Source organism: Myotis daubentonii, chromosome 5, assembly GCF_963259705.1.
Source record: "Myotis daubentonii chromosome 5, mMyoDau2.1, whole genome shotgun sequence".
NCBI classification, from domain to species: Eukaryota; Metazoa; Chordata; class Mammalia; order Chiroptera; family Vespertilionidae; genus Myotis; species Myotis daubentonii.
In genome coordinates, this window is record NC_081844.1 from 97,826,691 (window position 1) to 97,841,478 (window position 14,788).

Here is a 14,788-nt window from a genome sequence, read left to right on the forward strand (position 1 = left end):
AACAAGATGGAATCCAAAAACAAACTTCCACCTCTTCCCTGTCTCCTGTTACTCCGATCACCCTTGGCCATGGCGTGTGCATTTCCATCCTGGCACAATAATGACATTACTTGCTTGTTTATGTGTAAATTGTATCTCCCACTAGAATGTAAGCCCCATGAGGCCAAAGCCTCTGTCTGTCTTGTTCACCGTGGTACCTTCCAGAGTATAGCAGGGTGCCTGTCACACAGTAGGTACTAAAAGAAAAAAGAAAAAAATCAGTGAATGGAGAAATGGGAGGATGAATAAAAAAGCTTGGGTTTAATGATGGAGAAAAAGGGGGCAGAGGAGGTCGGCCTGAGTCCAGAAGCCCCCGACTCCCGGCCCCAGCAGACAGTTTAGGGGTCTCGCTCTGTAAGCGCCAGACCAGGAGTGTGTGCCCTCCCTGGAGACGGAGCGCCTGTCTGTCTACACCTCATTGGGGTCGTCCTGGTCGGCGTAGATGAGAAAGCCTGTGAAGAGGCTGTCGGTCCAGTAAGGGTCGTAGAAGAGCCCGTTCTGCTCTGAGTAGAAGATCTGCAGCCAGACCTCATCCCCCTGCTTGAGAGCCAGGATGGTGGAGCCCGAGGCCACGTCGTGGTTGCCCGTGTTGGCGTCGAAGGTCCGGATGCGGTACTGGCCGTTGTGCACCAGGCCGATGGCCAGGTGCTTGTTGGCCAGCGTGATGTCGTAGGTGAAGTAGTAGATCCCCGGCACACTGCAGATGAACTTGCCGCTGGATGCGTTGTAGTGGCCGCCCTCGTTCATCAGGATCTTGTCGAACTTGATGGGCAGCCGCTCCCGTGGGTAGCTCTTGGTCACCGCCACCGAGAAGGCCGACCTGGCCTGGCCACTGCCACAGCTGCAGGGGCCCGGGAGGCCCGGCTCCCCCTTCTTGCCCTTGGGCCCCTTCTTGCCCGGTGTGCCGTGCTTCCCTGGAGCACCGCTTACCCCTTTGGGGCCGCGAGGGCCAGCCTTCCCAATGGCCCCGGCTTTGCCCTTTGGTCCTGGCTTTCCCCGGTTGCCTGTCCGGCCAGGTGGACCTGGAAGACAGAGCAGCTGGTGTGATGAAGGGGCCTGAGAACTAGCAGAGGCTGCGGGCCCTGGTGCTCCATCTTTGGAGCACAGGCCTTTGGTAATGGGAAGAATAAGAGGGCAATGGAGCCGCCTGGAAATGGTTGCAAATCTGATGGTGGAACCTGGGGCATGTGTCCCAGTCCCAACTGGAAGCCAGGAATGGTAATGCTTACCTTCCAGAATCATTGAGGATCAGGGCAAAACTAACATAATTCACAGCCTTTTCTTTTTCTTGTCTTTCTTTCTTTTTTAAAAAATATATTTTATTGATTTTTTACAGAGAGGAAGGGAGAGGGATAGAGACTTAGAAACATCGATGAGAGAGAAACATCGATCAGCTGCCTCCCGCACACCCCCTATTGGGGATGTGCCCGCAACCCAGGTACATGCCCTTGACCGGAATCGAACCTGGGACCCTTCAGTCCGCAGGCCGACACTCTATCCACTGAGTCAAACCAGTCAGGGCTCTTTCTTTCTTTTTAAAAAATATATTTTGTTGATTTCGGAGAGGAAGGGAAAGGGAGATAGAAACATCAGTGATGAGAGAGAATCATGGATCGGTTGCCTCCTGCACGCCCCCTACAGGGGATCGAGCCCATAACCCAGGCATGTGCTCTGACCTGGAATTGAACCATAACCTCTGGGTTCATAGGTCAAGGCTCGACCACTGAGCACGCCAGCCGGCCCACACCTTTTCTTTTCCTGCCTTCTAAGGAAGAGTCTGGTTTGTCGGGCAGAACAATCCTTCGATGGGCTGTGCTGGTCACGAGTTGAGAAGAGAATTGATCTTAGTGTGATCCCTGCCTAGTGCCCAGATCCCTGCACACATGTGCAAGGGTGGTTAGTACAGTGCTGCTGCTTCTAACAGCAAACACTGGGAACAACGTCTAATTGCCCGTTCAAAGGAAAATGATTAAAGAATGATGGTCCATCCATAAAGTGCAATTCTATGCAGGAGTTTTTGAAAACGAGGCAGATTTATGTGCACTATACGAAAACTTCTCTAAAATATCCTGTGAAGAGGAAAGAGAAGGCGGCAGAACCGTGTTTTGTTCAAAGGAAACCACAACGCTCTTTCTATACTCATTTAAGTGCTTAGAGGAGTGCCTGGCCCACAGTAAGCACACGCTAAATACACTCCGCACGCCCTGCAGAGTGTTTCCTGTGGAACTCATCTTGGTACCTTAAGACCCATGTTTCCTAAAATGTGCATTTCTCTCAAAACAACATTTTTGACCGATGATTATATAGAAAATCTTATATTCATGTCCCCTAAACTCTTACCTTCCTCTCCACTGTCCCCCCGGTCCCCGTCCTGGCCATCCTGACCATCTTTACCGGGAAAGCCCATCCTTCCCACCATTCCTGAGGGCCCTGGAGCTCCTGGGGGGCCGGGGGGACCCTGGGGGCCAGGTAGGCTGCAGACAAGTTGCGGGGAGCCCTTCTGGAAATCCTTGCGAGCGAAGGCACCAAGCAGAGGGTCGGCCGCACAGGGGAGCGCACAGGCCAAGAGCATCCAGGGGATCATGGTGGTCACCTGTAGGAGGCAAGAGAGCTGTGAGCAGGTGAGTCCCACTGAGCGGACTGGGGTCAGTCAGAAAGGCACCCAGGGGGGGAGGAGGAGGAGGAGGAGGAGGAGGAGGAGGAGGAAGAAACTGGGGGAAACTATATTTCTGACTCCTGCTCTCTCCTACGTCACATACAAGCAGCTGGACAATGTCTTGAGTATATATATGGACGAGCTGAGTCGTGGGCCCAGAATACACCTTGGAGGGGTCTTGGGGTGCAGCACTCATCATCACACCATCGAACTCTGGAGTAGCCAGACTTATGGCCCAGTGACAGCTGGCTGGGGGGAGCTGTGCACAGACAGAACTGATCCATGGTTTCCTTCAAATATGTGGCACAGCCCGGCCGGTGTGGCTCAGTGATTGAGCGTCGACCTATGAACCAGGAGGTCACGGTTTGATTCCCGGTCAGGGCACATGCCCAGGTTTCGGACTTGATCCCTGGTGGGATGTGTGCAGGAAGCAGCCAGTCAATGATTCTCTCTCATCATTGATGTTTCTATCTCTCTCTCCCTCTCCTTTCCTCTCTGAAATCAATCAAAATATATTATAAAATAAAGTTGCAGTATGATGTAGCTGGGGTCACGCATGCTCCTCAAGGGTGGCATCAGTGATAGCAGGGGTGGTAGGCAGATGGGGCGAATGCTGGGGAAGTGTTACACTCACGATGTGCTGTTGGAAAACGGTGCCCTAGACACCCCCCAGGCCCCAGGATCCCCTCTCCTTCCCTTGCTGACTTGCTGAGAATCTTGGGAAACGAGTCGGGGTGACTTATCAGCTGGGACACATCTGGGCCCCCCCGGAAGAGAAACTGAATTCTTCAAGCAGGTTTGAACTGGGTTAGGAAATTGTAATTTTTGGACAAGGAAGAGAGGAAGAAAGCAGTGGGAGCCAGTCTCCCAGGCACACTGAGAGTCCTGTGAACAGCTGGATGAAGACAGGCAGGAGAGAGGGGAGCCATGGACTCCAGTTCCCATCCTCTCTCTCTCTCTCTCTCTCTCTCTCTCTCTCTCTCTCTCTCTCGCTCTCTCTCTCCCCCTCTCTCTCTCTCACCTCCACTCTCAGTCACACATGCTGGGCAAGGGGGCGGAGGGCCTGCTGTCCCGCCCATGCCAGCCTCTGTGAACAATAGGGACAATGCTCAGTGACAGCGGGGCCAGGGCAGGCCCCAGTGTCTGGCGGGCGGAGGAGCAGGGCTCTGTAACAGGCAGGGAGCGAGGGATTTCTCAGAGCTGGAGCCTGGAGGTTCCCACCAGTGCCAGGAACTGTTTTGGAAATAAAGGCGGGGTGACTAGATTCTGGTTCCAAACCTACAGGGAGGGAGAGGAGAGTCTCCTTGGCCCCAGGGCACCTCCAAGAAAAACAGGCTCCAAATAGCCCGCTCCCAGCCTGTGCGCCCCCCCCCCCCGCTGTCTGGCCCCCCCAGTCTTCTCTCCACACTGAAGGGGTGAGAAAACCTTGGGGTGGTGTGCCATGGCCCCAAGGAATCCAGACAGGTTAACTCTTCCAGGGCCTCTTAAAGAAATTCATAATCACAAACTTGGGGAGGGCCCCAAGGAATGGTCTCATCCCACCTATTCAGTTACAGACTGGGGAGCTGAGACAGAGGCACTGAGGGACTCTCTTTACCTGAATTCTCTTATGTGAAGTTTATAATAAATCCTACGGAGGTGGAAAACGGATTGTTTCGTTTTTCAGAGGGAGAAACAGAGGCTCCGAGAACTCCAACAATTTGCCCGCAGTCACACAATCGGAGCAGTGGGGACAGCGCTCGGACCCGTGTCCGAGGGGCTCTGAAGACCACCCTTCAGCCACTGCACCTTGCTCCCTTCTCCCGGTGTTTCTTTCCTGTTTTACAGAAGAGGAAAGTGAAGCTCAGAGAGGCCAAGTTGGTCATGTTTGCGCAACCCGTTCACGGCAGGAGTTATATTTGAACTTGGGTTTGGCTGACCCTAATGTCCACATGCTTTCCATTATGTCAGCGTTTCTTTGATTTTTTTCCTCCTGAATTTCCCAAATTACAGAAGAGACCTTGAAGTGTGTGGCAAAGCTACACAGAGCAAAGGAGAGATTTCTTTGATATGGTGTATTTTATCATTTCACACACACTTCACACACACACACACACACACACACACACACACACACTTTGGAAATGTAAGCGTGATGCTTTTCCTCCCTCAGGATTCGATGCTTGGAGGGAACCTCCTGTTCTGTGAGAGATCCGCACCGGCTCTGGGCGTAGCCAAGATGATGGGAGGCGGGTGGGCCGCCTCCTGGGCTCTGACTCTCCGCCAGGAGCCTCTTTGGAGTGTTAGCGAGGTAGTTCCAGGCGCTGAACCAAGAGCTCGCCCGGAGGCCATCAGCTCAGTCCATGCCTGGACCTGGCAAGGACCGCCCCCTGCCCCAGTGGTTCTCAACCTTCTGGCCCTTTAAATACAGTTCCTCATGTTGTGACCCAACCATAAAATTATTTTCATTGCTACTTCATAACTATAATGTTGCTACTGTTATGAATCGTAATGTAAATATCTGATATGCAGGATGGTCTTAGGCGACCCCTGTGAAAGGGTCGTTCCACCGCCAAAGGGGTCGCGACCCACAGGTTGAGAACCGCTGCCCTGCTCTCTTGCTCCCCCACCGCACTCTCCCAGCTGAAGCCGAGGGATCCTTGAAAAGCACAGCTCAGCCTCATCACTTCCTGCATGATCTTACTCCACTGGCTGCGGGCTGCAAAGAGCAGTATCATAACCCCTGAGGATGTGGCCGCGAGGCCCTACATGACCCCCGCCCCAACCCCAGCTCCTCCCCGCTCCTCCAGACACCCCTTCTCCATCAGACCAAGCTCCATCCTGCTCCTCTTTACAAAACTCTGGGCCCCACCCTCTGGCATGCCGGCTCTTTATCCCTTGTTTCCGCTTAAATAGCACTTCTTCCAAGGCCTGCCTAACAGTTCTCCCTTTGGACCCCAGCTCCCTGCCAGCGTCTTTTCAGCCCTGCAAGCTCACCCCTTTTGGCTGTAGTTGCCTGTTCACCTGCTAACCCGGCCTGTTGCCTCTCCCATGTGCCTCCCATGAAAACGGAGCGGGGCCGCAGCTAACCTCTATCCCAGGGCTTCCAACTGTCTTGCGCACAGTGGGTGTTCAAGAAATACTTGCTTGATTAGTGAGTATTTGAGAACATCCACAGCCAAGGGAAAACAAGGCAGTGGCCTAAATCAAGAAGGGCAGCCAGACTCTCGGATTTAAATAAGCTTCCTCCCTTCCCGTTTTGTGTGTGTGTTTTTCTAACCCAAACCAGATCTAACCCCTTCTTCCTTTTGCCCTCCCACAGCACAGGGCCCCCACCCCGACTCCAGGCAGGGGTGTGCAAATATTTTACATAGAGCAGGTGCTCCATAAATATCCATTCAACTGATGACAGAAAAGTATTGGTCCTTCCTCATCTTTTAAAAATTATCTCAGTTCCTAAAGGTCCTTTCTGGTGTGAGTTGAGTAGGGGAGGCTGCATGACAGCCTTCCTGCTGCAGGGAAAAATGTTCCACGGTCAAACCCCAAACACAGAATCATGGGGTGCTAAGCTTGGATGGAGTTCTTTAGTCTGGTTGTCATTTGCCTGGTCCCTTAACTCATCTCTCCGTTAAGTAGCTAATGATTCATAAATACACAAGTTCTGGGAAAACGTTAGGCACAAAGGGCCCCAGCCTGAACTGTCAGGGAAGCAGCCTTCCTCCTTCTCCCACTTCCCTTACCCTCAGGGCACCCTACTCTCCCCCCTCCCCCCAGCTTCCTCCGCCCCTCCCCCCCCCCATGTTCCTTCCCAAGGGCCCTCCACCCAGGCTGTGTCTGCCGGTAGAAACTCTGGGGACCCTCGTCTGGGCCTTGAGCAAGGCTGCCAGGCCTGAGTTCTGAATAATCTCACCTTGCAGATCAGAGGAGGTAGATTATGCACAAATATAATTGACCTGTTGGTTATCAGGCTGTGACACATGGGTAGGTAGGGGTGATGAAGAGACATGAGAAACCAGCCACTAAGTGTCCTCAACTGTCCAATAGAAATTATACCTCCCTCGTGGAGTTGGAATAGGAATAATGAGACAATGCCCCCAATGCTTCTTGCTCGGTGTGTGATGCAGTAAATGCTCAGCAGTTGGAGAGAACTCTGCCAAAAATGCCCCCTGTTGCTAATCTCCCCTGTGCAAAGCCCTCAGAGAGCTGCCTGCCTCATCCTTCAAGCCTCAGGTCTAATAACCTCTCCTCAGAGAGTCTTGCCCTGCTGATTTGCTCAGACCACCCTGGTTGTCCTTTCAAAGCACGTGGCTCCAGGGTGGTTATAGATTTCTTTGCTTCTTGACTTGCTAACTGCCTGTGTCTTTCCCCTGGAGAGGAAGGTCCAGAAAGCAGAGGCCCTGCCCGTCTTGCTCTGTGTGATGTCACCAGAGTCTAGCACAGTGCCTGCCCCGAACGCAGTAAGTGCTCAACTCATAGTGGTTCCAGCCTTGAATGAAATGGTCACTCACATAAAAGAGCAACAGGGTCCAAAGGTTTCAGTAAACGTGCGGATAACAAAGCCACACTTGGCTATTGAGGGAAGCCCAGGGAGATGACTGGACTTGGACTGGAAAGACTGGGTCCGTGTCCTAACTCCGTAACTCAGGGGTCACGTGACTGTAGAAAAGTCATCTCCTCTTATCTGGGCTTCCATCTCCTCACCTACAAAGTGGAGGTAATAACACTCACCCGGTCTGCCTTACAGGGATGTTCTGAGAATCCAACCAGATAATGGACGTTGAAAGCAAAACGTGACACAAAAGTTAGAGTCCTGTTTAAAATTGCAATTGCCGCCAACTGCAGCCCTGACCTCACAGTAGGGGCCCCTGGAATATTTCACAGGGAGGCCTAGTTCTGATGAGGAGAGGATACCTGAATCTGACCCAACTGGGCAACGGAAGGGCTGGTGGTTGGAATGGGGTGGGGCCTGCTTGCAGATGAAATGCTCCAAAAATTGGCTTTAATGGGAGTGCAAATTCTATAATGACAAACACCCCATGCCCTCCCTGAATTCCAGAAGCAAATTGGAAACAGCCCTGTCTAGCTTCACTTGAAGAGTTGAGACCCTCACCCACGGATATTTTTTCCGCCCGGAGGAGACAGGGGCTGCTGCAGCGGCTCACACAGCACTCACCCACGCCCCCTTTCCTGGGTCCCCACGTCCCTGCTTGGAAACACTCCAGCATCCAGTCAAAATACAGACCATTAGAAGTCATGAGATCTGCTTGTCAAAAGGCCCCAGAAAAATATTTGTTTTCTCTCTTTCTACCCCTATTTCTGGCTCAGTCTAGACAAGGGGTCCAAGGCCAAACCATGACCTAGTGAGGTCTCAGGAGCCAAGATCTTGTGGGGTTTGTCTCAGTGGCACTTCGGAGAGCACGCCAGCAGTCAGTCTGGTGGCCACTGTATTATCACCCCAGATCCTTAGAAACCAGCCAACGTGGCATGTGATGCAGAGGACGTGGAGCTCACCCCTTTGTGCCCTGTGCCCTGTGCCCTGTGCCCTGTGCCCTGGGCCCTGTGCAGTGAGGCCCAGAGTCAGGCTTCGGGTGGCTGAGGCCAAAGCCATCAAGCTTTGGACCTGCCCAGCACTGCAGTGAGTGAGAAGAAGGAAGCTGACGGGCCAGATGTGAGCTGCGGGAGGGAGGCCCGAGGCGGTTGAGAGCCCCGTGGCCAGCTTCCCCAAGCGGCAGACCAGAGGGCTGGGGACCGTGTTTGAACAGTGCTGTCCCACAGGCATATGACAGGAGGTCACATGTCATTTTAAACGACCTTGTTGGCACATTAAAAAGGTTTTTTAAAAGCAGGTGAAATTAATTTTAATAATATATGTTGGTTAGACTAATATCTCTCAAACATCATCATTTCAACATGTGATCAATGTAAAAATTATTAATGAGGTATCTCACATTCTTTAATTGGCACTCGGTCTTAGAAACCTGGTGTGTATTTTACACCTGCAGCACATCCTAATCCACATTAAGATGTGGATTACTTTTATTATTTTTATTATTATTACTTTATTATTTTTATTTTTAAATTTTTTTGTTAATCCTCACCCAAGGATATTTTTTCCATTGATTTTCAGAGACAGAGTAGAAAGGAAAGGGAGAGACAGAGGGAGAGAGAAACGTTAATGTGAGAGAAACACATCGATTGGTTGCCTCCCACATGCACCCAGACCAGGGATTGAGCTTGCAACTGAGGTACGTGCCCTTGACTGGAATAGAACCCAGGACCCTTTAGTCCGCAGGCGGAAGCTCTATCCACTGAGCAGCACTGGCTAGGGCCAGACCAGCCACATTTCAAGTGCCCAACAGCCATGTGGCAGCTACTGCCTCAGCTCTAAGCATAGCTGCTTGGGTGGAAATCCCACGAACTAGCTGTGGGGCCTTTTACAAGTGACTTATCCTCTTTCCCTCAGCCTAGTGCTCTCCAAAATGGGGATGACAGCAGCAGTAGCTGCCTTAGAAGGTTGTTATGAGGCGATAATGCTCCCAGAATAAGGTTTGGCAAATGGTAAGAGGTATAAAAGCACCACCTATTCTTATTTCGTTATTTCTTGTCCTTCTGAAAATTCAGCAAGATAATGGATGTTGGAAGTAAAACCGGATACAAAAATTCAGACCTTGTTTAAAATTTTAATTGTTGCCGAAACCGGTTTGGCTCAGTGGATAGAGCGTCGGCCTGCAGACTGAAAGGTCCCAGGTTCGATTCCGGTCAGGGGCATGTACCTGGGTTGCGGGCATATCCCCAGTAGGAGATGTGCAGGAGGCAGCTGATCGATGTTTCTCTCTCATCGATGTTTCTAACTCTCTATCTCTCTCCCTTCCTCTCTGTAAAAAATCAATAAAATATATTAAAAATAAAATAAAATAAAATAAAATTTTAATTGTCACCAACTGCAGTTGAACTGATGAAAAACAGTCCTGACCTCCTTCCATGGGTCCTATGGCATTTCAAGTGGAGGCCCCTGAAGTCTTAGAATAAATTCTCCATTTTCACTTAAGCTGGTTTGAATAGTGTTTCTGTCGGTTGCTACCAAAAGAGCATCCTAGTGAGGGTGGGCCTTCGCTCCTGCCCAGCCATTCCATGCTGAGGGAAGTTGTGGGGGTCCCTGCCTTGGCCCCACCCACCTATGAGCCACCTGGCATTGCCATGATCCATAATACAGGTGATTAATAAAGACAGGTGACTCGATGGGTTAGTGCTTAGCTCTTCAAGTGACAGAAGGCCAATGAGACATCATGTGCGCTGGTGCTTGGCACCGTGGCTTGGCGAGGATGCCCAATCAATGGCGTCACCTATTGTTATTGCCTTTGAGGCCAGACACTGGAATGAAAAGATGTGGTTGCTGCTCTTATAGGGCACAGGGTCTGGTTCTAATGAGGATCCAGCCTGGCATACCTGTATGACCAGGCTCTAGGCAGGAGAGGGAGTAAGCCTTGCTCCTCTTTTCTCTTTGTAGCAGGTTCTCTCTCAAAGGGCAGCCAGGACTGCATTGAAGACAGGAAAGGAAATGGGGCTAGGCGGTTCCTTGGAATGGCATAGAGGGACCACACTTGAAGATCTGTAAACTGAGGGAGAGGAACAAAGTCTGAACTCTGAAGGGTTGGGGTGTGGCAGCGGGGGTGGGGGGGCAGGCTAGGTTTTCTTTGACTTCCCTGTGCTTGCTGGTCTCCATGCAGTCACTTCTGGTCAGGCCCTGACAGACATTCAAAATAGCTCTAAAGATCTGGCCTTCAAGAAGCACAGAGCTGGTCTGGTGGTTAAGAGGTTAGGGATCATATTCTAGCTATTTGACCTCTGCTATCTCTGAGCCTCAGTTTCCTTGCCTGTAAAATGGGAGAAAACAATACTGCATGGTCATATTTGAATCGTTTGAATTTGAAATTGCATGAAAGAAACATATTTATGGTTTCAATTTATGTGGGAAAGTTTGTCGAGGACCTTGCAAGGCAGCAGGAGTTGTAAATTGTAAACTGTGTTTATGCTATAGCCACAGGATAGCCCTATACTAATCGGCAAACGGAAATACTGCCTTCCTTCTTTCGGCAGGTGAGTTTTGAATTATATGAGTTTGAATAATATAAGGTCTTTAGGAATGTCTCCCTGAGTAATTTGATGGCCTGTGCCTCCCTTATAGAGTAATAATGAATATTAAATGAGATAATACAGCAATAACCAGCCCACAGGAAGTACTCAGTGACAGTAGTGTTATTCCATATAATAATAATGTGTGAGAACAAGGAGAGATACGACGGGAGGTTAGAATGCACAGCCGCCGTTGGTATGAGTTTGCAACCCCTGATCTAGAGGGAAAGAGAATTCTCCATGTATGTTGTGTGTTCTTATTTCAAAGCTTTGACGTTCATTTTCTCCTTTAACCTCCCACAGTTCTAAGAGGCTGATACTATCATCCCCATATGGCAAAAGAAAAAAAAAAAAAGAAGGCTAAAAAAAAAAAAAGGAAAGAAATCATTTTTCCAAGCTCAAAGCTGGATGGAAGCCAGGCCTGTTGACTTGGGGCCTAGGGCACAGAACCCATGTGCATAAACCTTGCCAGGGCAGCTCTCTAATTAAGCCATCTACAGAAATGCACAAATCCAATGGAGAATTGTTTCCCTGAGAAAAGCTTCAGCATAGAATTCCTTTCCAAAGTCCACGTAGACTAGAACTTGATGAACAGAAATCAAATTTCTACAGGAGCTCATCTCACAGAGGCAAAGCCAGCTGGCAGGCCTTCGTGAGGAGGGCGTGCGGGAAGCTGTGAGTGTATGCACTCCATCACCCCGCGGTGAACATTCGGGATCATCAGAGACTGGGACAGTGGAGAAGACGGTCCAGTCGTCTGTGTCCACTCAGCAGACAGATGAGAGAAAGAGCAGCAAGATAGGGAGGAATGGAGGGATTTGCAGAGAAAGAAGTAACTTCTTGGGGATATTTGCTGAATGGAGGGCGAATACCTTCAAAGATGACCCCAGACTTGTGAACCAAATCTCGATTCCTTGGTACAATGACACACTAAGACAACGTTATAAAAACAAAGTGAGTCCGTATCTGCACATATGGAAAGATGACCAAGATACACAGAGTGAAAAGGGCAAGTTGCAGCATGGAATGTAAAGTATGCTTATCTTTGAGTTAAAAAAAAGATAGATACTCAAATATATAGATATATGAAATTTCCAAACGACATACCATCTTGTTAAAGGGGTTACTTTTCAGAATCAGGAGGTCTATGGGCTTTTACTTTTCACTTTCTACCTTTTTGAAGTGTCTGAATTTGTTACGATGGACAGTGTTAGTTTTATGTCATTTAAAACAAAAGGTAATCCTAACGCTGAAGGATTAGAAGGCAGGCAAGACTGGTGTCCCTGCTAGGGGCTGGAGGGAAGTCAGGCTCTGGGAAGAAAGAGAGTGTGGTGCACTTGAGGGGTAAGAAGGCAGGGCAGGAGTGAAGTTCTGAAAGTGTGGATGCTCTGACGGTAGGCAGCTGAAAGTGGGCATGATGGATCTATAATTGCCAGATACCAGAATAAGTCAGAGGAAAACTGTGGGGGGTGTAGAAAGGGAGAATGGGAGAGGACAGACTTCAAACAGTGCTGAGACCAGCCTTGGGTTGACATATATAGGACACTGTTGACACTATTGCTACTGGTTTAGTGTGGCAGGGATGGGAACGTCCCCGGGAGATGGCCAGTCTAAGGAGGGGACTCTTGAAGGCTCTAGGCAGGAGTTTTGTTGTAAGAGAACAGAGGAGGACCATACTGAGGTTGTGCAAAGCACCCACGGTGTTAGGGGAGAGGCCTGGGCTGGGAGACCACTGGGACCATGCAACATTCAGCTGCCATCCAGTCCTGGCATGGGGCAGTGGCGGTGGGGACGGAGAAAGAAGAACACAGTTTGGGGGAGGAGGGAGAGTGACAAGAGTTGTGAAGAACTGGGTGCAAATCTCAGCTTGTCGTTCAGTACCTTTTGAGCTTAGTTTGCGGATATATATATATATATATATATATATATATATATATATATATATTTAAATGTAAAGAGTAAATGAGATAATGCGCTCGATAAATGTCAGCTACGATTGTTAGCTCGGGTACTAGACTCAGACTCACCAGGGTTCAAATCCCTTTGCCACCAGTTACCAGGTGTTCAGCCCTGAGCAAGTCATTAACATCTCTGAGCCTGGTTCCTCTCTCGCAGAGGCAGATAAGCTGTTGTCATGGAAATGAACCAGCGTGCGCAGAGGGCAGGCAGCGCCTGGCACAAAATAGGTGCTCAATAAGCGGCAGAATTATAAAACTATCAACAGGTAAACAAACCACGAGCACACAGTAAGCGCCCAGTAAATGTTAATTCATATGGAATATACTCCAGAAGGTGGAGGTCAAGGGGTAGGACTCTGTGGGCTGCCCGGCCTGCAAAGAAGGGGCGTTCGCAGTCCTCCCACTCCTACCGACTCCCACCCCGCCCCGCGCCCCAGCACCGCGTATCCTCCCCTCTTCTCCCCGCCCGCACTCTCCCCGGAGAGTGGACCGCCGGCGGACACTCACCCTCGCTGCCCCGGGCGTCCAGGAGCCTCGGGAGCGACCAAGCTGTCGGCCTTGCTCCGCGTCCCGCCTCCCGCGGCGACAGCAGCCCGCCCGGCGCCCGCCCCAGGCATACTTTTCCCATCCCGTCACCGGCGGGAGCGCCTTCCCCCGTCACGTGGGCCGGCCCGCGGCGCAGAGCTCTCCCGTCCGAGTTGGTTTGGAACAAAACTTGAAGCGCTGGTGGCAACTTGGGTGCATCGAGGCATCTCTCCGCGTGTAGAACCTGTCAGTGTATTTGGAGGTTTACGTGCAAGAAATGATTGTTACCCAGGCATTTGCAAGGGTATGCGTATGTCTGTTGCTTGAGCGGGAGCATTGACATCACTGTGGATGTGAGGGTGCGTGTGGGCATGACGCTTACAATGGAGTACATTTCTCTGGGTACTGACTGTGCGTGTAGTTGAGAGTAAGAATCGCGAGTGTGTGTGTGTGTGTGTGTGTGTGTGTGTGTGCACGCGCGCGCGCATGGGTGAGTGCATTTGTATGCACTGGTCCATGCACATGTCTACTCTTGCAGCCTGGTGTGCAGCCGGTGTGTATGTCATTTGCTGGGTGTACACAGCAGCGTCTGGATATCTGTGCGTTGGGTACATGCTTAATGTGTATACGAGTATGCATAACCATGCACCAGTATGTATGTGCACGATGTCTGGGGCACCTGTTTGTGCAGTGGCTCGTTTGGTGTGTTATATGTATGTATGCCTTGGTGTGGATTTTGTCCAGATGTGAATGTGCGCATACATAACAGTGTGGGCAGGTGCCCCTGCCTCTCAGCCCTAACCTCCCTCTTCCCCAGAAGAAAAGGCTTTGCAGGCCTCACCAACTCTCTGGCCCAGCCCTGCTCTAGGGTCCCAGCTCCCAGAACACACAGAGTGAACCCGTGTGGGTAACAAGCAGACACTGGGGGAAAGAAAGGTCATCAGAGGCCTGGCTTGTGCTTCTCCCTCTTCCTTCCACGGCTGTCTTCCACTAGCCACCAGTATTCCCTGGGCTGCCAGAGCCCCTGGTTAACAGATGGTATATGACCCAAGGTTTACAGTCCTTTAGTGCAGGTATGCATTCCAACTCTCATGCTGGTTCTACCACCTTAGACAAGTCAGTTACTTCATAGATGGCGTCTCATTTTCTGAGAAGTTGGGAGAATAATGATATTCCTGCACTGTCGTTCCCCCCAAAGTTGGGACACTCACCTATGAAAGTATTTGGTAAGCCACTGAACTATGTAGAGAATTATTACTAATATTACATAAGTATTATTTGAGGATGAAAGTTAGTGGGCTCAACATTCATTCAACAAACATTTCATGAGCATCTATTATGTGTCAGTCCCCAAGCTAGGTGCTGGAGATACAGAGATATACCAAATAGGCTTGGTGCCTGCCCTCCAAGAACTTAGAGTCTAGCGAGGATGGTGCAAGTGGTTTCATGTGAAATGAGTGTTACAGAAGAGGAAAGCATTAAGTATAAAACTGGGTGG

The 14,788-nt window shown here is 50.4% G+C and overlaps 2 protein-coding genes across 6 annotated transcripts in view; one reads left to right on the forward strand and one right to left on the reverse strand.

Moving 5' to 3' along the window:
• Positions 1-14,788, forward strand: part of PTTG1 (PTTG1 regulator of sister chromatid separation, securin) — a 373,674-nt gene that overhangs the window by 316,951 nt on the left and 41,935 nt on the right. The window lies entirely within an intron of this gene.
• The window catches only part of C1QTNF2 (C1q and TNF related 2), a 29,505-nt gene continuing 14,998 nt past the window's right edge, over positions 282-14,788 (reverse strand). The window contains exons 1-3 of one of the 4 annotated variants that reach the window (XM_059699103.1): positions 13,273-13,414; positions 2,380-2,632; positions 282-1,061 (exon numbers count right to left, since the gene is read on the reverse strand). In XM_059699103.1, the coding sequence (XP_059555086.1) occupies positions 448-1,061; positions 2,380-2,623 (858 nt within the window). In that variant the 5' untranslated portion in view covers positions 2,624-2,632; positions 13,273-13,414 and the 3' untranslated portion in view covers positions 282-447. Of the gene's footprint in view, positions 1,062-2,379; positions 2,633-2,861; positions 3,059-13,272; positions 13,415-14,788 lie in introns of those variants that run through there. The other 3 variants (XM_059699100.1, XM_059699101.1, XM_059699102.1) reach the window with 3 other exon arrangements.